General features: G+C 46.4%; 1 protein-coding gene across 2 annotated transcripts in view; it reads left to right on the top strand.

Moving 5' to 3' along the window:
• The first annotated feature begins 2070 nt into the window (after nucleotides 1-2070).
• ABCA3 (ATP binding cassette subfamily A member 3) overlaps nucleotides 2071-24662 on the top strand; it is a 45867-nt gene continuing 23275 nt past the window's right edge. The window contains exons 1-18 of one of the 2 annotated variants that reach the window (XM_040441952.1): nucleotides 2071-2399; nucleotides 11173-11262; nucleotides 11765-12020; nucleotides 12992-13119; nucleotides 13835-14000; nucleotides 14654-14913; nucleotides 15023-15139; nucleotides 16060-16180; nucleotides 16274-16447; nucleotides 16558-16739; nucleotides 17626-17772; nucleotides 19787-19916; nucleotides 21040-21194; nucleotides 21285-21440; nucleotides 21534-21744; nucleotides 22656-22806; nucleotides 22905-23003; nucleotides 23090-23273. In XM_040441952.1, the coding sequence (XP_040297886.1) occupies nucleotides 11209-11262; nucleotides 11765-12020; nucleotides 12992-13119; nucleotides 13835-14000; nucleotides 14654-14913; nucleotides 15023-15139; nucleotides 16060-16180; nucleotides 16274-16447; nucleotides 16558-16739; nucleotides 17626-17772; nucleotides 19787-19916; nucleotides 21040-21194; nucleotides 21285-21440; nucleotides 21534-21744; nucleotides 22656-22806; nucleotides 22905-23003; nucleotides 23090-23273 (2691 nt within the window). In that variant the 5' untranslated portion in view covers nucleotides 2071-2399; nucleotides 11173-11208. Of the gene's footprint in view, nucleotides 2400-10942; nucleotides 11078-11172; nucleotides 11263-11764; nucleotides 12021-12991; nucleotides 13120-13834; nucleotides 14001-14653; nucleotides 14914-15022; nucleotides 15140-16059; nucleotides 16181-16273; nucleotides 16448-16557; nucleotides 16740-17625; nucleotides 17773-19786; nucleotides 19917-21039; nucleotides 21195-21284; nucleotides 21441-21533; nucleotides 21745-22655; nucleotides 22807-22904; nucleotides 23004-23089; nucleotides 23274-24662 lie in introns of those variants that run through there. The other variant, XM_040441953.1, reaches the window with a different exon arrangement.

Raw genomic sequence — 24662 nt, 5'->3', positions numbered from 1 at the left:
TGTAGATTGTAAGCCCTCATGGGCAGGGCCCTCTCTCCTTCTGTACCAGTCTGTAACTCGTCTTGTTCATGCTTAGTGCAATTGTCTGTATTATGTATGTGCACCGCTTATCATATGTACAGCGCTATGGAATGAATGGCGCTTTAATAATAAATAATAATAATAATAGCTCATTCCCTGAATGATTTGAGGCTGCTGCAGCTATGTTCTTTTGGAAACCCTGCCTGTAGAGTCTGATGCATTGGAGTCTACGAGAGAAGAGATTTGATCACATGTGCAAGTTCCTGAAGGGGAACTTTTAAAAAAGGATAAAAAAAAAAAAAAACAACAACTTTTTTTTAATATAAAACTGTAAATCAGTTTGAAAGAGGGGCTTTCCCCAAAATTCATATAAAAATAAAAATTCTTATCCCATACTGAGCAACGGGTAGAAAAATACATCAACATGGCCGATTCGCCATTTTTTTTTTCATCGCTTCCCCTCCCACAAAAATGAATAAAAAGTTATCAAAAAGTCATACGCATGCCAAAATGCCATCAGTAAAAAGTACAGATCACCCTGCAAAAAAAAAAGCTCTTGCACAGCTCCATAGACGTAACTATAAAAGGTTATGGGGGTCAGAATATGGAGATAAAACGAAAATGAAAAAAAAAAAATTATTTTTATTTTTTTATAAACACAAAGAGAAACTATGTAAATGTGGTATTGCTGTAAAAATACTTGCAAATTGCGGTCCGCAATGTACGGGCACCGACCGTGGGGCCGCTGCATTCGGAATGCGGACCCATTCACTTGAATAGGGGCCGCGATCCACAGCCGACGATCCGTGGTGCATGCCCTTATTTTTTGAGATGCGGAAGCACGTACAAAAAACCCACAGAAGCACTCTGTAGTGCTTCCGTGGACTTCCGATCCATGCTTCCGTTCCGCACCTCATCACCCGGATTGCGGACCCATTCAAGTGATGCGGGGTGCACACGGCCGGTGCCGTGTATGCGGGCCCAGAGAATGAAGGGCACAGGTCTGTTTTAACGCATAGGGAACGCCGTAAAACAAAAGCCTTGAAATTGTGGCGAAATAAAAAAATAAATTCCCAATCCCACCCTGTTTTGAATGTATTTCCCGCTTCCCACTCCATTGTATGCCATATTAAATGTTGCCATTAGAAAGTATAAGTTGGGATTGTGGCGAATGGAGAGCATCTTTTGGACACTTTGAGGGGGAGGGGAGGGGGTTATGGGGGGTTTATGTTTTGTTAATTTATCAAAATGTTAATAAAAAAGACTTAATTTTAAAAAAAAAAGTAGGGTTTATGCACACGAACGTATTTGCTTTCCGTGTCCGCTCGTTTTTTTTTTTTTTTACGGACCATTCATTTCAATTGGCCCTCCAAAAAAATGGAAGCTACTCCATGTGCATTCCGTTTCCGTATGTCTGCTTGACCGTTCCGCAAAAAAATAGAACATGTCCTCTTATTGTTCACATAACGGGCATGGATAGGACTGTTCTATTAGGGACCAGCCGTTCCTTTCCACTAAAGACCGGATGCACACAGACGTCATCCATACTTTTTGTGGATCCGTGTTTTGCAGACCGCAAAATACATACGGTCGTGTGCATGAGCCCTTATTCTGCAAACAAAACAAGCCCTCACCGCTATGTGAATGGAAAAATAAAAAAGGTAATGGATCCGGGAAGTCAGGAAGTGAAAAACAGAAATGCAAAAATAACCCCAAAAAAATAAAAATCCTCCGGGACTCCAGGGGTTCAACTACTGTGTGTGGGGGGGGGGGGGGGGGGGGGGGCACAGAGGGGACTGGGCGTAACTTAGTGCAAAATAAAACAACTCCCAATGGATAACAGCTGAGGGAAAACAAAGCAAAACAACAACTCTCTATTAGAATGGTCACGTGACACTCAGACCTGCGGTGCCTTTCCTGTGTCACGTGACCACCCAGCGTGACGTGACGCGGCGCCCTACGCGGCGCACGGGATTTAAAGACCAATGGGCTGCCGCGGTCGCCTTCCGTGCGCTCTGTCGATCACGTGACGAGCTGTGTGGCGGGGCAGTCATGTGACCTAACCCGGAAGTGGCGGGCTGGTGTTTGCGTTCTGTCTCTGGGTGGTGACGTCACCGGCTGGCTGATTTTTCCTGTGGAGCGCTCGTCCTGCTGCACCTGTGACACTGCGCCCGCCTCCCCGAGCTGCTCCTCTGCTCCATCATGACCAGAGGGAGGCTGCAGCCGCCGCTGCTGGACCGGGAGTGCAGGGTCAGCCCCCGTGCCTGAGGCCTCAGCTGACACAAAGACAGCACCCAGCAGAGCTGAGCCGGCGACTACACCGTATCATCCGGAGCAGCAGAGCCCTGACATTCCCTGTGCACACCTACCGTCCAGGAGTAAGTGACCAGTGCGGTGTAGACGCTCAGATGTTTTTTTTTATTGTTTTGTTTTATTTGCTATAATATGAAGTATTCTGTCAACCCCCCCTTCCCAATCTATAGAACAAAGGCCTTCGCAGTGGTCTTTTGAGCGCTGTGCCCATTTGGGGGTCCCTAAGTTATATAGGCAGGGGTTCAGTGGTGTATATGAGTTATAGGGGCCCCACAATGTGCTCATCGGGGGGTCCAGGCTCAGGGGACGATGCGCTTATTCAGGGGGGGTTCAAGCTCAGGGGACGATGTGCTCTTTGGGGGGTGTCAGGGTCAGGGGATCCCCTTTTCCCCAACATTGGAATCATTATGCATTTTTCCAATATGCTTTGTGTGTCATTTTCTTACCGTTTTCAGTTTCTAGGATTGCTGTCAGTGAATGGAAACATCTTATTGTTTCCATCCAAGGGCTGACAATCTATCCAGGTTGTGAGACAGGTGCACAGTTCATGACTGTATCGGAGCTCTCTGTTAGGGCTCATGCACACAAACGTATTTACTTTCTGTGTCCAGTCCATAATTTTATTTATTTTTTTGTGGCACCGTTCATTTCAATGGATCTACAAAAAAAAAAAAAAAAAAAAAAAAAGGAAGTTGCTCCATATTTTCGTTCTGCAAAAAAATAGAACATGTCCTATCATTGTCCGCCTATCGGACACAGACAGGACTGCTCTGTTAGGGGCCGGCTGTTCAGTTCCACAAAATACGGAATGAACACGGACGTCATCCATATTTGTTTGCGGACCGCAAAAATACGTACGGTCGTGTGCGGGACCCCTTATAAGGTGTCAATAGGATGTGACTAGGACAGGGGCCTCGATAAATGCTTCAGGGGATTCAACATTTTCAAGTTCTATGATTGCTGTCAGTGAATGAAAAGATTCGTTGTTTACCATCCGAGGGGTGAAAATCTATCCTGCTTGTAAGACAGTTGCAGGGTTCGTGACAGTGTATCGGCGCCCTTTGTTATCAGGTGTCAGTAGGACGTCACTACAACATGGGGCTCCAGGGGACCCAAACCCTGATAGTGCTGCCCTATTCTTTCATTAGTTAGCGAGTCCCTTTACAACCAGCCCCACATATCCGCCATATGTGTTTGCTTCTGACAAACAGAAATCCTCCTTCTCTTTACCCCGGGGGGTCATTTACATAAGATGCAAATATCCCAGCGGTGTTAACAATACTCCCATCATATCCTGGAAGAGGGTAGGATTAGCTTTCCAGTCAGTGGTGGCAGAGCCAGAGCTCTGAAATGACTCATAGACCCCCGTCAGGCTTTGTTCACACTAGCATCACGGCTTCCATTTATAATGACCTAAGACGGCCACTCTGAATATTGACAAATTTGGATGGACGCCATTGGCTTTGATTTGCTGTGTGTTCTTGCAATTCTTCCCTGACAAAAGCGACCTCCCCGTCCAGCTGTGTGCATAGCCACGTAGCTGTGGTCCTCCTGATTAGAACACTGTTTTTCTTCAGCTGATCTCGGGCTCCGTTCCTGAGCTACGACACTTTTTCTTAATGTGCAAATGAGGCCTTAGGTGCAACGTGGGTGTCACCATTGCTCTTGTTGCACCCAAGGTCTGCTTCTTTCTGTGGCCAGCCCCTCCCTGGCTGCTTTGCCACTGCCTGGCCCTGTCAATCAAAGCAGCTGGGGAGGGGCCGACCACAGAAAGGAGCCGAGCTTGGGAGCAATTTTGATCCCCTCTTTGCACCGAATGTCTAATTTGCCTATTGAGAAAAAAGTATCATAACTCGGAAACGGAGCCTCGGATCAAGAAAAGCAAAAAACAGCGTTTTATTCAGGGGAACCACAGCTTCGTGTCTATGCAACCAGCTGGATAGGGAGGTCGCCGGTGACAGATTCTCTTTAAAGGTCAGTGTGAACAGGGCTTTACCTGCAGATTTGTTTCACAGAGGAGAATGGCCTTCATACCAGTTTATAGGCAGCCGCATGTTGTGGAGATAGTTCTCTTCGGCATAGGAATCCGGTAAATCAAGTGTTCGGTAGGTCACATAGTCTGCTGACGTTCTTCATGCACTGTTTGCATTGCAGAAGCAAGGTGAAGTTGCACTTTGCAAAAGTAGGAATTGCACTTGAGCTTTCCGATAACACAGCATGACGTTTCTGCAGATTGGGCTGTTGTATGGCGGCTTGTGTCTGCTCACTATAGGCAGAGTACAGGAAGCCATACTAATGCTGCGTGATTCACAGGACGGAGGCATGTAATAAGATTTCCCAACCAAAGGCCTCATCACGCGTTGTGAATTACAGATCTCTAATAGGGGCATCTCCATCTTAGCTTCCACATTTATAGCGTACACACAAGACACGTCTACTAGATACAGGACCGGCGCCGGGCTCCGAAAAGGCATTCCCCGTCTTGACTGTCTCTAATGCAGCGGTAGGCAACCTCCTGCACTCCAGCTCTTGTGAAACTACAACTCCCAGCAGGCATCCTTCCTCTACTCTTCTCAGAACTCTCATAGAAATAAACAGAGCATGCTGGGAATTGTAGTTTCACAACAAGCTGGAGTGCCGAAGGTTGCCGATCCCTGGTCTAATGTAATATTTCCCAACCCATGGCTCCTCAGCTATTGCAAAACTACGACTCCCATCATGTCCTGACAGCCTGCTGCTGCCAGGGCATGAAGGGAGTTGTAGTTTTTAAACCGCTGGAAAGACACTGGTTGGAGATCAGTGATCTAATCTGTATAGGGGGGCCTCCCGAGTCTTCCCCCAGCAGCGGATGTTGTGGGGGGTAATCGGGCTGCTTGATGTCAAAATGTCCGATCCCTTTGTTCTCAGAGGAGATGGCGGCGCCTTGTTCTCCTCCCTATTGAGAGCTCATGCATGCTCGGCCAGGCCCAGTGTGCTTGTGTATGGTTCCTGTTGGCAGAATGATTGTTCTGCCACCTAAAGGGGGTTGTCCAGACTTATAGTTGTTTGTAAGTAGCCGCAACTGCCCCCCACCATTTTTTTTTAATTTTTTTTCCTGACATCTGTCCTTGGCTTGTAATTTTCTGGACAGGGGTCACATGCACCACTGCAGCCAATGTCTGGCCTCAGCAGTGATCCCAAGCTGCTGCTGCCATAAGGCTGGAAAACCCCTTTAAGCCTCTTACACCCAGCAATAATGCAGCCGTGTAAATGCTCCTCTCTAATGGGCACTCATTTGTTAATTTCCATCCCCCCCCCCCCCATTTGTGGAAATATGGGTTCTTTGACAGTAAGCTTTATCCAGTCTGCTCTTCCTCCTGACCTCCAGAGACATGCATGCTCAGCCGCTGACTTCCAATCCGTCTGGTTGGGGTGTAAGATCTGATGTTTGCACAGCAGCTGAGATAAGAGCTCGTAGCCGGCGATGACCGGTTCAGGTGATGGTTGTCTCTGACCTTTGTTCAGAGATGCAATGATCTGGTCCGGCAGGTGGTGGGGGGATGGGGGGGGCTATTGATCTGGAAGAGCCGTCCAACAGGTGGCCAGCGGGCCAGATGGTCCGTGTATTCACTGACAGACTCTATAGATCAGTTACGGGCTTTGTAAAAGGATATGTATGGGTGGAATGTATTGTCCCTTCTGTAATCTGAATGGCTGCCCAGTGTTACCCCCCCCTCCCCCATGAGAATGACGGGGTTGCAATGTTGGTGTAGTGCCGCAGCCCTTTCTACGGTCTCCCTGCACAGCAGCACTCCTAGATATGCAGAATGGGGTCAGCTGCGGGCCCTGCTCAGTGGGCATCCAGCGCTACACCTTCATTGTCAGGATGATGGGGGTCCCAGATGTCAGACCACTCACTGATCATGAAATATCCTAGCAATGTAAGATGGGAATAACCCATTTTTAAGTTCTTGAATAGCTGTTCTGGCACAGATGCATCTCATTTATTTCTTTATTTTTTTTTTTTTTTTCAGCCCGTATACCTGATGGGGTAGATCATGTGATATTTTTATAGAGCAGATCATGACGGACGCTACGATACCAAATATGTCTATTTTTCCTTTTTTTTTTTTTTTTTTCAGTATTGCACAGTAAAAGCATTTAAAAAATAAATAAAAATCAAATCATGTTTTTGTGTCGCCATTTTCTGAGAACCATATATTTTTTACATTTTTCCCGGCTCGTGAGGTCTAATTTTTATTTTGTGGGATGAGATAACGTTTTCATGGGCATTGTTTTGGGCTACATAACACTTTTTTGGAGTGAAGTTTTGGAGATATATATATATATATTATAATTTATTTTAATCTTTATGGCGTACACCTTTCTTATAGAGCTTGCTGTTACGGATGCAGCAATACCAAATATTTTTTTTGTAACTATTTTATTTTTTATTTTTTTTCTATTTACAATAATTGATTTTATACACTTGTAACTTTTTATTTTTGTAAAAGCCCTTTTTTATTTTGTCATACAAGACCTTCCGGGGACATTTAACATTACCTTTTCTTTTTTTTTTTTTTTTTTTGCAGCAGAGATATCTGCTGATATCTCTTGTATCTGGGGCTGACATGGTGCCCCCAGTTACATGGAGAACCCCCAGTGCGGCTGTGTAGTCCTAAAGGGATTCTCACCATAGACAACTCCTCCGATAGGACTTACGATTCAGGCTTGTCCTGATTTATATGCCCATTTTTGAAAATTAAAATGCTGGCAATTGTGGCATCCTGACTGTAGAACTATAACCCCCAGCATGTTCTGCCGGCTGTATGTGACCTCTCCGGGTCTGGCTTGTTTTGCATTATATGGAGGATTTTATAATTGAGCCTTGTCTCGGGCGCGGTCTCTTGAGATGATCACACGTGTACAATTAGCCGCCCGGATCCGCCAACTCAAGGGAGGTGTGCACCGCCGACTGTCTGACAACATAGCAGCGTAAGCTGCAGTAATAAAGTGTACCGTGCCTATGCGCTTGGTATGTGCTTTCTTGACCACAGAGCTTACCGTTAGTAGAGCAGCCGGAGGAGAGGGGGTTGGTATTTGTCCCGTACTTGACATCTTCTTATAGAATTGCTGAGGAGAGGATGGTAGGGTTGGTGACAACTGTAAAGAAAGCTTTGGGGAGGTCCTGAGTAGTAGTAGTCGGCATTGTCCCCATGGGGATCCTCTGCTGATCTGGCAGGATGAGCGACTCTGCTTCCATTCAATGCTTTACCAAAAGCATCATAAGAACTGCATTCCAAGTATCGGGGTCTGACAGCCTGGACCCCCCAGTAATCACGAGAATGAGGGTCCCCCGTGTGAGCGGAGGGGTGAGGGACGGGAGACCTCTGATCCATGCACTCCTATGATAGTGAGCGCCGCAGTCCCATAGAAGTGAATAGAGCAGAGGTCACTGATGGACAATACTGGTCCATTCACATGGAGGAATCGGGGACATCCCCCCCCCCCCCCCCCATTTAAGTGATCGGTGATGGTCCCAGCGTTCAGACCCCAGGGATTACATTTATCGCCTTTCCTGTGGATAGGAGATGTGGTGTTTATGGCTCAGCCCCTGTAATGCTGACATATAGAAGAATATATATAACCGTGGACATTTATGTGGAATGGTGAGGAAAAATGATGGGTTGGATGAGGGAGAGGGGGAACAGGGATGAGGGAGAGGGGGAACAGGGATGAGGGAGAGGGGGAACAGGGATGAGGGAGAGGGGGAACAGGGATGAGGGAGAGGGGGAACAGGGATGAGGGAGAGGGGGAACAGGGATGAGGGAGAGGGGGAACAGGGATGAGGGAGAGGGGGAACAGGGATGAGGGAGAGGGGGAACAGGGATGAGGGAGAGGGGGAACAGGGATGAGGGAGAGGGGGAACAGGGATGAGGGAGAGGGGGAACAGAGATGAGGGAGAGGGGGAACAGAGATGAGGGAGAGGGGGAACAGAGATGAGGGAGAGGGGGAACAGAGATGAGGGAGAGGGGGAACAGAGATGAGGGAGAGGGGGAACAGAGATGAGGGAGAGGGGGAACAGAGATGAGGGAGAGGGGGAACAGAGATGAGGGAGAGGGGGAACAGAGATGAGGGAGAGGGGGAACAGAGATGAGGGAGAGGGGGAACAGAGATGAGGGGGAACGGGGAACAGAGATGAGGGGGAACAGGGATGAGGGGGAACAGGGATGAGGGGGAACAGGGATGAGGGGGAACAGGGATGAGGGAGAGGGGAGTATATCGTTTTATTTTATTTTATTTCTATGTGTCTGGGGATGAGAGGACCGTTCCTGGGATCCGTTACCTTGCTCCCTCACACTTGCCCTAGATGGTTTTGTTCCTATATCTTCCTGTATGTGTAATCAGCCGCATTCATGACTATGTATATGTAATAAACAGGGGCCAATACAAGTATGTGAACCCTTTGGAATGATATGGATTTCTGCACAAATTGGTCATAAAATGTGATCTGATCTTCATCTAAGTCACAACAATAGACAATCACAGTCTGCTTAAACTAATAACACACAAAGAATTAAATGTGACCATGTTTTTATTGAACACACCATGTAAACATTCACAGTGCAGGTGGAAAAAGTATGTGAACCCTTGGATTTAATAACTGGTTGAACCTCCTTTGGCAGCAATAACTTCAACCAAACGTTTCCTGTAGTTGCAGATCAGACGTGCACAACGGTCAGGAGTAATTCTTGACCATTCCTCTTTACAGAACTGTTTCAGTTCAGCAATATTCTTGGGATGTCTGGTGTGAATCGCTTTCTTGAGGTCATGCCACAGCATCTCAATCGGGTTGAGGTCAGGACTCTGACTGGACCACTCCAGAAGGCGTATTTTCTTCTGTTTAAGCCATTCTGTTGTTGATTTACTTCTATGCTTTGGGTCGTTGTCCTGTTGCAACACCCATCTTCTGTGGAGCTTCAGCTGGTGGACAGATGGCCTTAAGTTCTCCTGCAAAATGTCTTGATAAACTTGGGAATTCATTTTTCCTTTGATGATAGCAATCCGTCCAGGCATTGACGCAGCAAAGCAGCCCCAAACCATGATGCCCCCACCACCATACTTCACAGTTGGGATGAGGTTTTGATGTTGGTGTTCTGTGCCTCTTTTTCTCCACACATAGTGTTGTGTGTTTCTTCCAAACAACTCAACTTTGGTTTCATCTGTCCACAGAATATTTTGCCAGTACTGCTGTGGAACATCCAGGTACTTGTGCAAACTGTAAACATGCAGCAATGTTTTCTTTGGACAGCAGTGGCTTCCTCTGTGGTGTCCTCCCAGGAAATCCATTCTTGTTTAGTGTTTTACATATTGTAGATTCACTAACAGGGATGTTAGCATATGCCAGAGACTTTTGTAAGTCTTTAGCTGACACTCTAGGATTCTTCTTCACCTCATTGAGCAGTCTGCGCTGTGCTCTTGCAGTCATCTTTACAGGACGGCCACTCCTAGGGTGAGTAGCAGCAGTGCTGAACTTTCTCCATTTATAGACAATTTGCCTTACCGTGGACTGATGAACAGCAAGGCTTTTGGAGATACTTTTATAACCCTTTCCAGCTTTATGCAAGTCAACAATTCTTAATCGTAGGTCTTCTGAGAGCTCTTTTGTGCGAGGCATCATTCACATCAGGCAATGCTTCTTGTGAAAAGCAAACCCAGAACTGGTGTGTGTTTTTTATAGGGCAGCTGTAACCAACACCTCCAATCTCATCTCATTGATTGGACTCCAGTTGGCCGACACCTCACTCCAATTAGCTCTTGGAGATGTCATTAGTCTAGGGGTTCACATACTTTTTCCACCTGCACTGTGAATGTTTACATGGTGTGTTCAATAAAAACATGGTAACATTTAATTCTTTGTGTGTTATTAGTTTAAGCAGACTGTGATTGTCTATTGTTGTGACTTAGATGAAGATCAGATCACATTTTATGACCAATTTGTGCAGAAATCCATATCATTCCAAAGGGTTCACATACTTTTTCTTGCAACTGTATGTGTGTCATGTGACCCCATAACAAATACAGAGGAAATAAAGATGGCAGCTGTGTAAACGGAAACAAGACGGTGACTGTTAATGATGACATTGTAAGGCCGCAGGACAATCCTAGTTATGGGGTTATTTACTATCCACACCCCGGCAGTCGGTGCAGGAAAACTCCTGCTTCTTGTCCTAGGTACACGTTTCGGTTTTATCTCCGGGGACGTACTGAGCTGCGGCCGAGCTTTGTGTAAGAGACCTCTGCCATTGTAATGTGAAGTGCATTGCAGCGCTGTACAACTCGCAGGTTACACGCGTCTGCAGAGCATTGCACCACATACTAAATGAACCAGGACCCGCAGAGCATTGCTCCATTCAGTTCTCTCCTGGAATGCAGCCTCCAAGTGCTCCACTTGAGGTGTGCAAACTTTGCCTAGTGTTACGCCACAACGTGTCGCAATACTCTGCGTCACTGAGCGATCCTTTCCCCCCCGCAGAAGTATTCCACTCTCCCCAATAGGTTAAAATCGAGGGCACTTAAGGGCGACAAGTGCTACGTGTTCATAGAGGGGGCCCCAGCAGGAGGATGGGTCGGCGTGAAGTGCATTACACAATACGGTGCAGAACACGGCAGGGCTTGACGGAAATCTGCAGCAGATGTTTCTTGGGTGTCCTTGGAAAAGTCATCATCGGTCTTAGCGCTATATTAGAGAGGTCCTAGGCATGTAAGGAGCTGATAGGTTAAGAAAGAGGCTCTCTGACATATATGAGGACTTCCTTACGTTTCCTCCTTGGCTGACGCTGTATTTGTTCTCTACAGCTCCTGAGTGACCGTCGTCTGCTGGGGTGAACCACCATGGCGGTGTTACGGCAGCTTCTGCTCCTTCTGTGGAAGAATTACGTCTTACAGGTAACACAGAAGAATACCGGGGAAGGGTATGAAGGTGCTATGGGGGTGGTGGTATGCATTATGTACATGTATGGCACCGAAAAGGAAATATTAGCCTGAATGAGACTCAGGAAGGTGCCTATATATTAATCTGTTCCCCCGACCCACCCACCAGGTTGCATTGGAGATATACAGATAAATGCCTGTCCCTTTATGTTTATATTAAAGGGGTTCTCTGCAGCTTTCCCTAGGCCATGTGATGTCACGTGGCCTAGGAGAAGATCAGCCCCATAGAAGTGAATGGGAACGAGCTGCGATACCAAGCGCGGCCACTGTACGGCGCTGTGCTTGGTGAGCTGGGAGAAGGCTGCAGCGCTAGGTTCCTTCTCAAGCAGCTGATCAGCAGTGGTCCAGTGTGTCGGACCCCCACCGATCAGATGCTGATGACTTATCCAGAATATGGGTGATCAGTTACAAAATCTTGAAAAACCCCTTAAAACAATGTTTTTGTATCCTTTCATAGAAACGTCAAGTGCTGGTGACGCTGATCGAGTTGCTGCTGCCGCTCCTGTTTTCTGCCATCCTTATTGCACTGAGGCACAGGGTCAATTCGGAGAACTACCCTAACTCCACTACGTACCAGAGGGTGGACTTTCTCGCCTTGCCCAGCGTCTTTTACACTGGAGGACCTTGGCAGCTGGCGTATGTTCCTTCCAATAGTGTTGCCGTGCAGGAAATTGTGAGCACAGTCGAGAAGAATCTGGGGATCGATATCCGAGGTAAGGCGACCAGCCCCTGTTGATCCCTTATCTTCAAGCTTAATCTCTGCAGACGCCGATCGTCTCCACAACCTATTAAGTCCGGATTGTTCCAAAATGCCTTTAAAGGGCATCCATCAGCAGTTTTGTCTCTATGACACTGGCTGACCTGTTACACTTGGCAGCTGAAGGCATCTGTGTTGGTCCCATGTACATATGTGCCCGCATTGCTGAGAAAAATGATGTTTTAATATATGCAAATGAGCATCTAGGAGCAACGGGGGCGTTGTCATTACACCTAGAGGCTCTGATCTCTCTTCAGCTGTCCCGCCCTCTCCACCTTGACAGGACCAGGCAATGAAAACATCATCACACCTGGTCCTGTCAATCAAAGTGTAGAGGGCGCGGCAGTTGCAGAGAGAGCAGAGCCTCTAGGTGTTACGGCAACGCCCCCATTGCTCCTAAATGCTCATTTGCATATTTTAAAACATTATTTTATTATGTCGACACATATGAACATGGGACCAACACAGATGCCTTCAGCTGCCAAGTGCACATGTAACAGGTCAGCCAGTTTCATAGGTACAAAACTGCTGACAGATGCCCTTTAAAGTAGTAAAATTATGGATTCTTTTTATTTTTTTTGCAATTTTAATTGCTCTAATCCATCTAGAATAAAAAATAAAATGGTAAGGCAACTTCTTTGCTGACGGCCTTGATTAAAATGTTATTGTGTATGCAGCTCTTATGCAGACGTATGTGTCCTGCCCATGACGTATGGGGCAGAGCGAGTGGTATAAAACAAAACTGACGACTACACTGGATTTGTTTGTAGTCTGTTACCATGGAGACACCTAGGTCTGCCTAGGAGCTGTATATACCCACCTCTAGTAGACTTTTAGTTGAGGCTATTTGCAAAGCTCGTTCTATTTTAAATGCATTAGGACATTGACATGGTCGGGTTCACCATTTATATTCTCGTTGGTCCGCAGCTCAGGGATTTCGCACAGAAGGAGAGTTTGAGAACTTTGTAAGACGTGGCAACCAGTCGGGCAAAGTGCTGGCAGCTTTGGTCTTCGAACATGCTTTCAATCGCAGCGATGATCCATTACCACTGCAGGTAACAGATGGTATGGGAGGAGGAGGATGATATTCCATTAGTCGTGCGAGGGTCGCAGTAAAAATGTGGGGTGACTGCGGTGCATCCTCAATGTATCTCTATGGGACCGCTGCTAAAGCGTCTGTCCTTGAGCCTTCATTGGGTGTGCAGTCTTGTCCGCAGTCATAGGGGTTACCTAGTTGTTCTGGTTTGGACAACTTGCTTTGTAAAGCAATTGTATCATATAGCGGGACATATTTTCATGCCCTGGGAGGCAGGGTGGTAAATCGTTTATTCGTTGTATGGAGTCACACACCGACTAGAATAACTTAAAGCTTGTCCCACGAAAAATACTCACCATTTTTCAAACCAGCACCTGTAATAAAACATTTTTTTTATAGCCACTGTATCTGTACGGCGCCACCTGCTGTTTGTTGTTTTCCTTATTTCTCCACGCGCTCAGTTTAAACCTTGAAGTGTAACTATAGAAAGAAAGCACATGGGCCCCCACCCCCCCAAGCTGCAGCAGAAAATATATGCCCCCCTGAGCTGTGATAGGGAAAGAGCTGCAGCAGGAAGGACACTCCCCCTCCCACATGGAGCAATGAATGAGGAGATCTCTGGATCCATGTGAGGTGCAGGGCTGGTTCTAGCTTTGTTAGAAAGAGATTGTCCTGGACTATATGATTTTAAATGTCAATCATGGCATAACCCCTGTAATCTATACTTTGCCCAGGTCCGCTACAAGTTGCGGTTAAAGTACAGCCCTCGTAACGTTCCACTGAGTGAACTATCTGCACTTAACCCGAATGTGGATCGGAACTGGCACACAAGATTCTTATATCCCCTCTTCCAGCTTCCGGGGCCTCGTGAGCGAGGAGATGCCACTGGTGGCAACCCAGGTGAGATTCTTGTATTATAGGGCTCATATAACGCACTGAAGAACTCTTAAAAATAATTTTTAGACTGAATTAAATTAAAAAAAACAAAAAATAAAAAAACACCATTGTTTTTTTTTTGGCCTTGGCGTTCACCATTCAGTATAAATGGCGATAAATCTATTCTGAAGGTCTTCACTGCCTCTGGTGGGGCCTAATGGATATGCACACATAGCAGACCTGGGGGCCTTTTTTTTTTTTTTTCCCCGGCTCCCACTGCAACCCATTGACTCCATGTAATCGCATCACAGGGTGCCAGAGGGTTGACAAAGGAACCCCCCCACCCCCCCTCTGTCTAACCACTTAGATGCCGGCTGACGGCTACTGTGGAGGGTGCAGGTACAGCTCCTGCCCAATTCCTGCGCCATATATTTACATACAACTACCTAGCGCCTGTACCGTGAATGTACAGCATTTTGCGTTAAAGGGGTTAACGAGGGTCCATCAGCCTTCCGTTTTTTTTAACTGGAAGAATAGCTTTGTAGACTCTGCTGTTCTCGCCATGAAAAAGGCCGGAACGGTTGAAGGAACCCTCGATGGACGCTCCTAATTCAACCGAGCCTAACAGCTCTTTTACCACGGCTCTTCATTGTATTAATTTTATTTTCACCCTCCAGGATACTATAGAGAGTGCTTTTTGGCTCTGCAGCACTTTGTGGACCGGGCAATCATTTACTACCACGCCAACGAGACGGGACGGGCCCTCCTGGATAAGATTGACGTCTTCGTCCAGCGCTTTCCCTTCCCACCCTACGTCAATGACCTCTTCATCCTGGCTATCCAGAACCAGCTTCCTTTGCTACTTATGTTCAGCTTGACCTATACCTCCCTGAGCATTGTGCGTGCCCTGGTCCTGGAGAAAGAGCGGAAGCTTAAGGTGCGGGCACGGATTACCTGGCGGGTCCCTTCTTGGAGGCCTGAATTGTCACACAATTTTCTAGCTGGGAAATATGTATTTAATGACCTGCATGTGACATGTCTTACAGGAGTACATGCGTGTGATGGGATTGAAGTCCTGGCTTCACTCGACTGCCTGGTTCATCCATTTCTTCTTGTTGCTCTTGGTGTCCATCTCTTTAGTCACTCTGCTTCTGTGCATTCAGGTCAGTAATACCTTAAGGCTCGGAGTAAGCCTGCATTCACACTACCTTATTTTCGGTGCAGATCGCACGCGGACCCGTTCATTTCTATAGGGCCGCAAAAAAGTGTCGTCCTTGTGCTGTCCGTGGCCCTGCTGCATATTATAGAACATGCCATATTCATGTCCGTTTTGCCGACAAGAATAGGCATTTTTTACAATGGGGCCCACAAAAAAAGTGCAGGATGCACACGGACCACGATCCACAATTTGCGGACTGCAAAATGGATACGTTTGTATGACTGTTACCTAAATCTGTCATTTATGAGATTAAAAGTATAGTCCGGGAATTGAATATTGATCTCAAAGGCAGCACGGTGGCTCTGCAGCGCTGGGGTCCTGGGTTTGAATCTGAACAAGAACAACATCTGCATGGAGTTTGTGTGGGTTTCCTCCAGGTACTGCGGTTTCCAAGAACTTAGATTGTGAGCCCCATTGGGGACAGCATGATTCTGATGTCTGTAAAGCGCTGCTGAATAGGTCAGCGCTATAGAAGTGCATAAAATTAAAAATTTAATCTGCTAGATAGGGGTCCGACTCCTGGCACGCCCAACGATCAGCTGTTTGAAGGGGCTACCAAGCACAGTGCCTTACGTTGTATTGTGGCTGTGCTTGGTATTGCATTTCAATCACAAAATAATCACGTAGCCAAGGAAGAGACCACTGTGCCTGTCCAGGTGCTGCAAACCCACCCAACAGCTTATGGGCAGGGACGACGGGCGTCGGACCCCCAGCGACTTCCCAGTTTGCAGCAGCACCCTTAATTCCTTGACCCTGCAGGAAGGAACCTGCACTTGCTTACACCCTTGAAAAGACCCTTTGAGCATCACGGTTTTGGGTGGCTGATGTGTGATTTTGCCTGATCAGCGTTCCCTTTCCTTTCAGGCCAGTGACCACGGTGCAGTACTCAATCGAAGTGACCCCACCGTGATCTTCGTCTATCTCCTGGTATTTGTTGTGTCCACCATCTCCTTCAGTTTTATGATCAGCAGCTTTTTTTCTCGAGGTAGGAAGACCTTCTCCGTCCACCTCTGTAACCATTAGTGATGAGGAGGGACGTGAAGGTGACCTCTGTCCGGTCTTCTCTTATTTCCTACAGCAAATGTGGCAGCTGCTACCAGCGGCTTCCTGTATTTCTTCTCCTACATCCCTTATTTTTTCATCTCCCCTCGTTACGACATGATGTCACATGGCGAGAAAGTGGCATCTTGTCTCGTTTCCAACGTGGGCATGGCCATGGGCGCCCAACTTATCGGAATGTTTGAGGGCAAAGGTCAGTATGAGCCAGCACATCTTTTTCCTTTATGGTGTACGTCGTCTTCTCCATTTCTTGTGCAGGATGCCTCTGAAGTCCATTTTAATAAGTCGCTGGTTCCTCTCTAGGTACCGGAGCTCAATGGTCAAATTTGCTTACCCCAGTCAGTGTGGATGACAACTTCACTCTGGGGCAAGTCATGGGAATGCTGGTCCTTGATTCTGTGGTGTACGCCATCATTGGCTGGTATGTGGAGTCCGTCATGCCAGGAGACTATGGAGTTCCCCAGCCTTGGTACTTCTGCTTTCTGGTAAGAACCCATTGCACAAGTGAACCACATTCTGCTCTTACTACTTCATTTTCAAAAACCTTTAGTTTCTCAGTCTGCCAAATCTTTGTCCACCCTTTGCAACCAATTTTTATAGTCACAAGGCATCTAGAATGAGAAATGAAGAAATTTTGTAACAGGTTAGAATTAAAGTTCGTATGGCTTCAACAGCTCCTATGCAGGCAATGTGTTTCCATGGTAACAGACAACAAACTCTGTGCTGTCTGATCTTGCAACCATCCTCCCTTCCAACTTTCCTTTACTTTTTGGGAACCTACCAAATATAACTTGATATGCACCACCCCCACTCCCATGCAATTTGTGCCAAATTTATTTTTTAAATAAAGTGCTCTGCCTCACCTTTACCCTTTCCATTGTATATTAGAAAAATGGCTACCTGGGAGCCCATTGCATAGAAATGTATACAATTAGCATTGAACGCAATGGAAGCTGTAAAATGTCTTTGCACTAAGCAACCCATAGTGGTGGCTGCAAGAAAGTTCAGCAAATTTAAAATCAGGAACCAGAGAAGGAGTCCAGGCTCCCCCACTCACTGTTTGCATTTTAGTGGGGTGAGGTGACTACACTACGAGGCAAATGGAGGGATCTATGACTACACTTGTTGTCTGTTACCATGGAGACACATTGTCTGCATAGCAGCTGCGGAAATTAAATTGTAGAAACTTTTTTATTTATTTAGAATTATTGCAAAGTTGCTTTATTTTTAATTTTACATGCATTTGGTTACAATGTGGACATAGCCTTTACCCCCTTAAAGTCTAACCTTGGAAGCATTAAAGTGAAAATGGATTTTGGTGTCCTTTATTTACATTGCTTAAAGCGATACCTCCTATGGGTGTCTTTGCAGCCTTCATATTGGTGTGGGACTCCCAGAGATGCAGAATTCGTAGAGAAGGAAGACGATGAAGATCCTGTAAAAGCCCTGAAAGTGGAATACTTGGAGGAAGAACCAGCAGATCTAATACCAGGCATTCGTATTAAACATTTAACAAAGGTGAAGTTCTGTCTTGTGGCCACTAGATGTCACTGTGGTACACCTCATTGTCCACATGATATTTGGCTGCTTTCACCTGGCTGTATTTAGTCTGTGAACTGAAGCACAGTCCGTGTGACAGACGCATTTCCTGGACCGACTGCTGCTCATCTGAGCTGAACGCCGGGCATCATAATGATCTGAGATGCTGTGAGTTCCAGCCTGAATGCGGGTCTGATGTCCCGTACTCAATTGATGCAATGAGTTCGGCTCAGAAGAGCACCGGTTGGTTCGGGAAATTCTTCCATCACACGGATTGTGTTTTTACGGATCTCAGGATCTCACACAGCCATATGAGAGCTGTCTAAACCGGTCTCCTTCTTTCTCTCTTAAAGGGGTTGTGCAGGTTCAGAACAACATGGCTGCTTTCTTTGAAAAACACAGCCACACCTTTCCACTGATATGTGTATGTTATTGCAGTTCTGCCCCATTCACTTCAGTGGTGCCAGGCTGCAATACCAGATGCAACCTTAGAAAGGTGAGGTGCTGTTACTGGCAGCAAGTGGCCGTGAGTTTTCTAATCCTTTTAAAGGGGTTTACCAGTAGTTCAATATTGACGGCCTCTCCTCCGGTCATCAATATCTGATTGGTTGCGAAAAAAAATTAAAAACTTCCGGCACCACTGCCGACCAGATATTTGAAAAGGCAGTGGCGCTCTGGCCTCATCACACAGCGCCATCCATTGTATAGTGGCTGTGTTTGGTATTGCAGCCCAGGCCCATTCACTTGAATGGGACTAAGCTGCACATAGGCCATGTGACCGATGAACGTGATGGCCTAGGAAGAGGCCGCAGCACTCTTCTCTGAGCAGTTTCTACCTAGACAGCTGATCAACAGGGGTCCCGAGAGTGGGACCCCCACCACTTAGATATTTATGACTTATCCTGAGGATGGGTCATATATTAAACCCCTTTAAGTTCTGTCTATAACTTCTTGTCTTATGTCCTAGTTTAAATATCTGACATATGCACATTTTCTTTTCCTGTATTTTACGTAGTGAAGCTAATTATACCACATGTACTGTGCAATCTACTCCATTAAGGCTCTTGTATACGGCTGTTATTCGGCCGTTCCGTGCATTGGGAAACGCAATGCGGTCCCTAATGCAGGGGCAACATCTGTGCGGCTTCCGTGACGGATCCAGACACATTCAACTTGAAGGGGTCCGTGATCCGTCCACACCGCAAAAAAAATATAGAACAAGTTCAAATTCAAGTCCTTAGACTGCAGATTGGGATTAAAGGGCTTCTGTCACCCCACTAAAGTGATTTTTTATTTTTTTTTGGGCTAGTTAAATTAGTTATATTGCGATATATGAAAATATAATGGTGTTACTTACTTTGATCCAGCAGTTTCTTCCAAAAACAAAGTTTTATAATATGTAAATTCGGTCTCTACCAGCAAGTAGGGCGGCTACTTGCTGGTAGCTGCTGCAGAAAACCGCCCCTCGTCGTGTTGATTGACAGGGCCAGCCGGGATCTCCTCCTCCGGCCAGCCCTGTCGGCATTTCAAAAATCGCGCGCCTGTGTTCATTCGGCGCAGCCGATGACATCACCGAAATAGAAGACGTCATCGGTGCAGGCGCACTGAGGGAGTGCTGAGGAGACGAGCCTCCTCATCTCAGAGCGCCTGCGCCGAATGAACACAGGCGCGCGATTTTTGAAATGCCGACAGGGCTGGCCGGAGGAGGAGATCCCGGCTGGCCCTGTCAATCAACACGACGAGGGGCGGTTTTCTGCAGCAGCTACCAGCAAGTAGCCGCCCTACTTGCTGGTAGAGACCAAATTTACATATTATAAAACTTCGTTTTTGGAAGAAACTGCAGAATCCAAGTAAGTAACACCATTATATTTTCATATATCGCAATATAACTAATTTAACTAGCCCAAAAAAAAAAATCACTTTAGTGGGGTGACAGAAGCCCTTTAAGCACTCCATTTTTTTTTATTTTTATTTTCTGTTCTTCGTTCCTCAGGCATTCCCGGTGAACGGTAAGAGGCGCGTTGCTGTGCAGGATCTCTCGCTTAACATGTATGAAGGACAAATTACTGTACTTTTGGGACATAATGGAGCTGGCAAGAGTACAACTCTGTCTATGCTGACAGGTATGCCCTGAGGAGCTTTTACTTCAAGTCTTTGTTTTCTGTCGCATTGTTATAGAACAGGTATTCTGAGCTCAGCAAGCGAGGCCACTTCATTGTACGCAGGCCTTGCTTGAAACCGAAATGCCCCTGGAACATCCCAATCAGCTATGTGTTAATTCAAGAGTTTTTCCCACCTCTTCATTTGTGGTATATTGTTAGGATATGCTGCAAATGTCAGATTGGTGCAGGGGCAGACTGGAAGCTTAAAGTGGCCCTGGAAAAAAAACCTAAAAACTAAAAGTGGCCCTGTGTTGTAGGTGGGTCCCAATTGACAATTAGTCAGGGCCAGCAACGCCATAGTGGTGCGCAAAACGCCACTCCAGCAGAACCAAATACCGCAGTGCAGCACTAAATTCTGCCCTCCCACTTCAGTATTAAACTGTATCGCTGTCCTGAGGATGGCGATACTGCTCAATTCAGGAGGGAACCTGCAGCCACCGGCCAGGCGCATAAGTGCCTGATGCCCCTAGCATTAATTACTACCAAGAGCACCAGATCATTAGGTGCCCAGCTGGTGGCCATGAGAAGGGCTCTGGTGGCCCCCTGGGCATTAGACTCGTGGGAAATTTTCCTATTAGGCCTGTCCACCCCTTCGATAAGTGCAGATCCCACCTCTGGGATCGTATCGTCAGAAAGGGGCCCCTGAAGAGAAGGAGAGCAAACCATGCATGTGCAGCATCTTCTCCATCAAGTGCTATGGGACTGCTGAAAGTTGCAGAGGGTCACTGCGCGTGCGCTGCTGCTCTCCCTTCACTTCAGGGGCCCTGTTTTGCAGATAGGCGTGGGACCCACTGCTATTTGACATTTGTGGCCACATATGTTGGAGAACCCTTTCAAATCTGTTTTATGGGGCAATCAAAATGGTCACCTAGCTTTCCCAGACCCCTGAATGACATACTGGATGTGCTTAGCTGTGCAAAAATTTGGGCTCTATCATTGCATGATTTGTCACATTTGCCATGCATTGGATGTCTTCCCTTTGCTGCCACCAATTTTTAGCTTTCTGACATTTAAACTAAAAAACATTTTAATAATTGCTAATTTCATTTTATTTATTTTTTACTTTATTTTTATTTTTTTTCAGGGCTTTTTCCCCCATCCTCTGGTGAATGCTACATTGGAGGGTATGAGATCTCCAGAGACACTGCACTTATCAGACGCAATCTGGGGCTCTGCCCCCAACATGATGTCTTATTCCAGGGTCTTACTGTGGAGGAGCACCTATATTTTTACGCAGCAGTAAGGGTCATATAACACAATAAGCAGACAACGTATCCTTGTATGAACCCCCTGTGCCTAAAACATACTGATCTGCATGTTTATGTGCAGCTGAAAGGATGTCCCCGATGGCGCTGCCCCGAGGAGGTGGAAAAGATTTTGCAGATCCTAAGAATTGAGGAGAAACGTAAAGTTCTCATCACTAAGTTGTCAGGTGGAACCTGCCGAAAGCTGTCCATTGGCATCGCCTTGATAGGAGGGTCTAAGGTAATAATAACTGTACACCACCTGCATGCAGCATTCCATACGCCGTATTGTACGGTATTTACCTGGTCTTGCATACATTGTGATCCCTTGCAGGTGGTCATGCTGGATGAACCTACTTCAGGAATGGACCCAGCATCTCGCAGGGACATGTGGGAGCTTTTACAGCAGCACAAACATGACCGCACCCTCCTCCTCACCACGCATTTCATGGACGAAGCCGATATCCTAGGCGATCGAGTTGCCATACTTGCTCAGGGCCAACTGCAATGCTGCGGTTCACCGCTCTTCCTCAAAAGCAAATATGGTGAGAGAGGGGGAGAGGAATCTTGTTTTTTTTTTTTATATATGTAAAGGCGTAGTCTACTGCACTTTCCTATGCAGAAGACCAAGTAAGAAACAGTACACTGCGTGGTATACTGTTGTTTAAAATGGGAGCCCATTGGCTATGTATTGCACTGTATGTTTGTACAGAGGGATATGTCGCAGCCTTCCATTGGAAATATATGACTGGACCTCCTCCCATGTTGGCTGGGAAGGAAATGTGAACAGAGCCTAAGTTCTGCAGATCTTGCATAGCCACACTCCCAGCAAGGAACCTTTGACTCTAGTACATGACAATCTCTTTCTAACAAAGCCAGAACCAGCCCTGTACCTCACATGGATCCAGAGATCTCCCCACCCATTGCTCGAATTGTTCTGCTAGATTTATTTCAACCTGGCAGCTTAGGAGTCGTGTCCTTTCTCAGGGGGCATGTCCTGTCTGCTGCAGCTGGTGGCAGTCGAAGGATCGAACTGAGCATGTGCTCCCAACGAAGTGAGCAGGACAGAGAAATTGGAAAAAGATCAAACAGCAGGTGGCGCTGTACAGATGGATTTCATTGAATAACTCAGTAGCTATAATAAATGTTTAATTACATGCAATTATTATAAAATAATTCAGATCCAGGGGGTGGTTTGAAAACGGTAGAATATTATTCGTTGGATACCCCCTTTTGAAGGGGGCTTGATTGCATTTTACGGCCTAGTGGGTTGCCAATAGTCTTGCTGTGTAGGAGAAAATTTCAAAGCGACCTTTTGTTCTCTTCATCAGTGGAGTTATGCCATAGCACTCTGACGGGAATACCCCTGTAAACTGTACATATATTAGAATTGCGTAGCCCACCTTACCCCGCTAGCTAACAGTTGTGCATCCTATTTTCTGGTCTTGCTCTGCAGGTGCTGGGTACCATATGGTAATAGTGAAGCATCCGCACTGCCAAGTAGAAGAAATCACAGACCTCGTTACCAGCTACGTCCCTCTTGCCACTATGGAGAGCAATGCTGGGGCAGAACTATCTTACATCTTGCCTAAGGAGAGTACCCACAGGTAAGCCTCACGTCAATGACATGTATATCACCATTGTTTCTATGCCAGGCTTTTTTTGCATACCATCCACCCTGTGCTCCCCTCCTCCTCTTCCTCAGGTTTGAGCCGCTGTTCTCCGAGCTGGAGCTTCGTCGTGATGAGCTGGGTATCGCTAGTTACGGAGCGTCGGTCACCACTATGGAGGAAGTATTTCTACGGTGAGGATTTTTTGCCTTACGTCTTCACAACTCCACATGCAGTGGTTTGCGTCTTATCTCCTGATTTGACCTGTTCTACATTGCAGGGTTGGGAAACTAGTGGACAGTAGCCTGGACCTACAGGCCATACAGCTACCTGCTCTCCAGTATCAGCATGAGCGCCGGGCCAATGACTGGTCGGTGGACGAATCTAGCTCCATGAGTGACTGCACCGACGACAGCGGGACCCTGATTACCGAGGACTGCTCCAACATCAAGCTCAATGGAGGGGTGAGTGAAGAAGTGGAGGCGTTAGTAGATTGCACTGCAGTAGAGAGCGATGTCTTCCATGTGTGTTATATACTGTATATGGTTCTTGGGCAGTGTGACTCTGAAATTTTAAAGGGAAGCTCCACGTTCGCTATATATATATATATATATATATATATATATATATATATATATATATATAATCTCTCAAAAGTAGGGCAGCACTCCTTTGCCAACTGTAAAGTGGGTGCCAGCGGTAACCCCTTGATTCTGGGTGGTAGAAAAGTTACAAAAATCCACGGCACTCCTTAAAGGTGAAAAAATGTGCTATTTATTCACACATGTCATACAGCAACATTTCGGGTTTGTAGTCTGTTACCATGGAGACACAAAGGTCTGCGCAGGAGCTGCAGATACAAACCTGTTTTTTTTAATTGACTGTTTGCAGAACTGCTTTATAGTCCCTTTTATGTTTACTCTCATTTTATTAAGCAGTATTGTAATTAGGAACAAAGCTTTCAATAAACTGGTGTACAAGCTAAGGGTCCATTCACACGTCCGTAGTGCATTGCGGATCCTCAATGCACCCGGCAGGCACCCCCATAGAAATGCCTATTCTCTGGACATGTTCTATATTTATTTATTTTTTTCGGAGCTGCGGACTGGAAGATCGGGGGCGCACTCCGGAAATGCGGATGCGGAGAGCACATGGTGTGCTCTCCACATCCATTCTGTCCCCATAGAGAATGAATGGGCCCACACCCGTTCCGCAAAATTGCAGAACGTGTGCGGACTCATTTGCGGACGTGTGAATGTAGCCTTAAGAACATATTCTTGGTGTCTGATGTCACATAGCATACGTGTATGACTTGTCGAGCCAATAATAGTAATTCTATACTTTCCACATATAGCAGAAAGTGGAATAAAAAATACAAAGGTAAAGAAAAAGGGTAGAAGGGAAAGGGTAGAGTGTGTGTGGTTGAGTCTTAGTTTACTTCCGTTGTTACCTCGTGAGCAGCAATGGAGAGTTCTGTAGAGTGAAGGAACTCTCTAAAAGAGAGTTCCACCTAGCATAGAACCTAACCTCTTGGTCATGAGATTGTGCAATCAATTCTTCCATTCTCAGTAGAAGTCTGAGTTCGGTTGCCCATTCAGAGAAGAGGGTGCCTCTGACGATTTCCAGTGCCTCGGGATTACCAGTTGCGCTGCTGTAAGGAAGAACCTTAGTGCGTTGTTCTTAAGTTTAGCAATGGATCCTGGTATTAGTGATAGCAGAGATGGTTTAGGTGAGTTAGGGATGGTTCTCCCAGTAAATTTGCCATATACTTAGAATACATGATCCCAGAATCTTTTTATAATCGGACAGGACCACCAGATATGTATAACGGATCCCTCCTCTTTTCCACATCT

The sequence above is a fragment of the Bufo bufo genome, chromosome 7 (genome assembly GCF_905171765.1).
Source record: "Bufo bufo chromosome 7, aBufBuf1.1, whole genome shotgun sequence".
In the NCBI taxonomy this organism is placed as follows: domain Eukaryota; kingdom Metazoa; phylum Chordata; class Amphibia; order Anura; family Bufonidae; genus Bufo; species Bufo bufo.
Note: the sequence above shows the minus strand (reverse complement) of the source record. Positions and strands in the feature narration are given on the sequence as shown.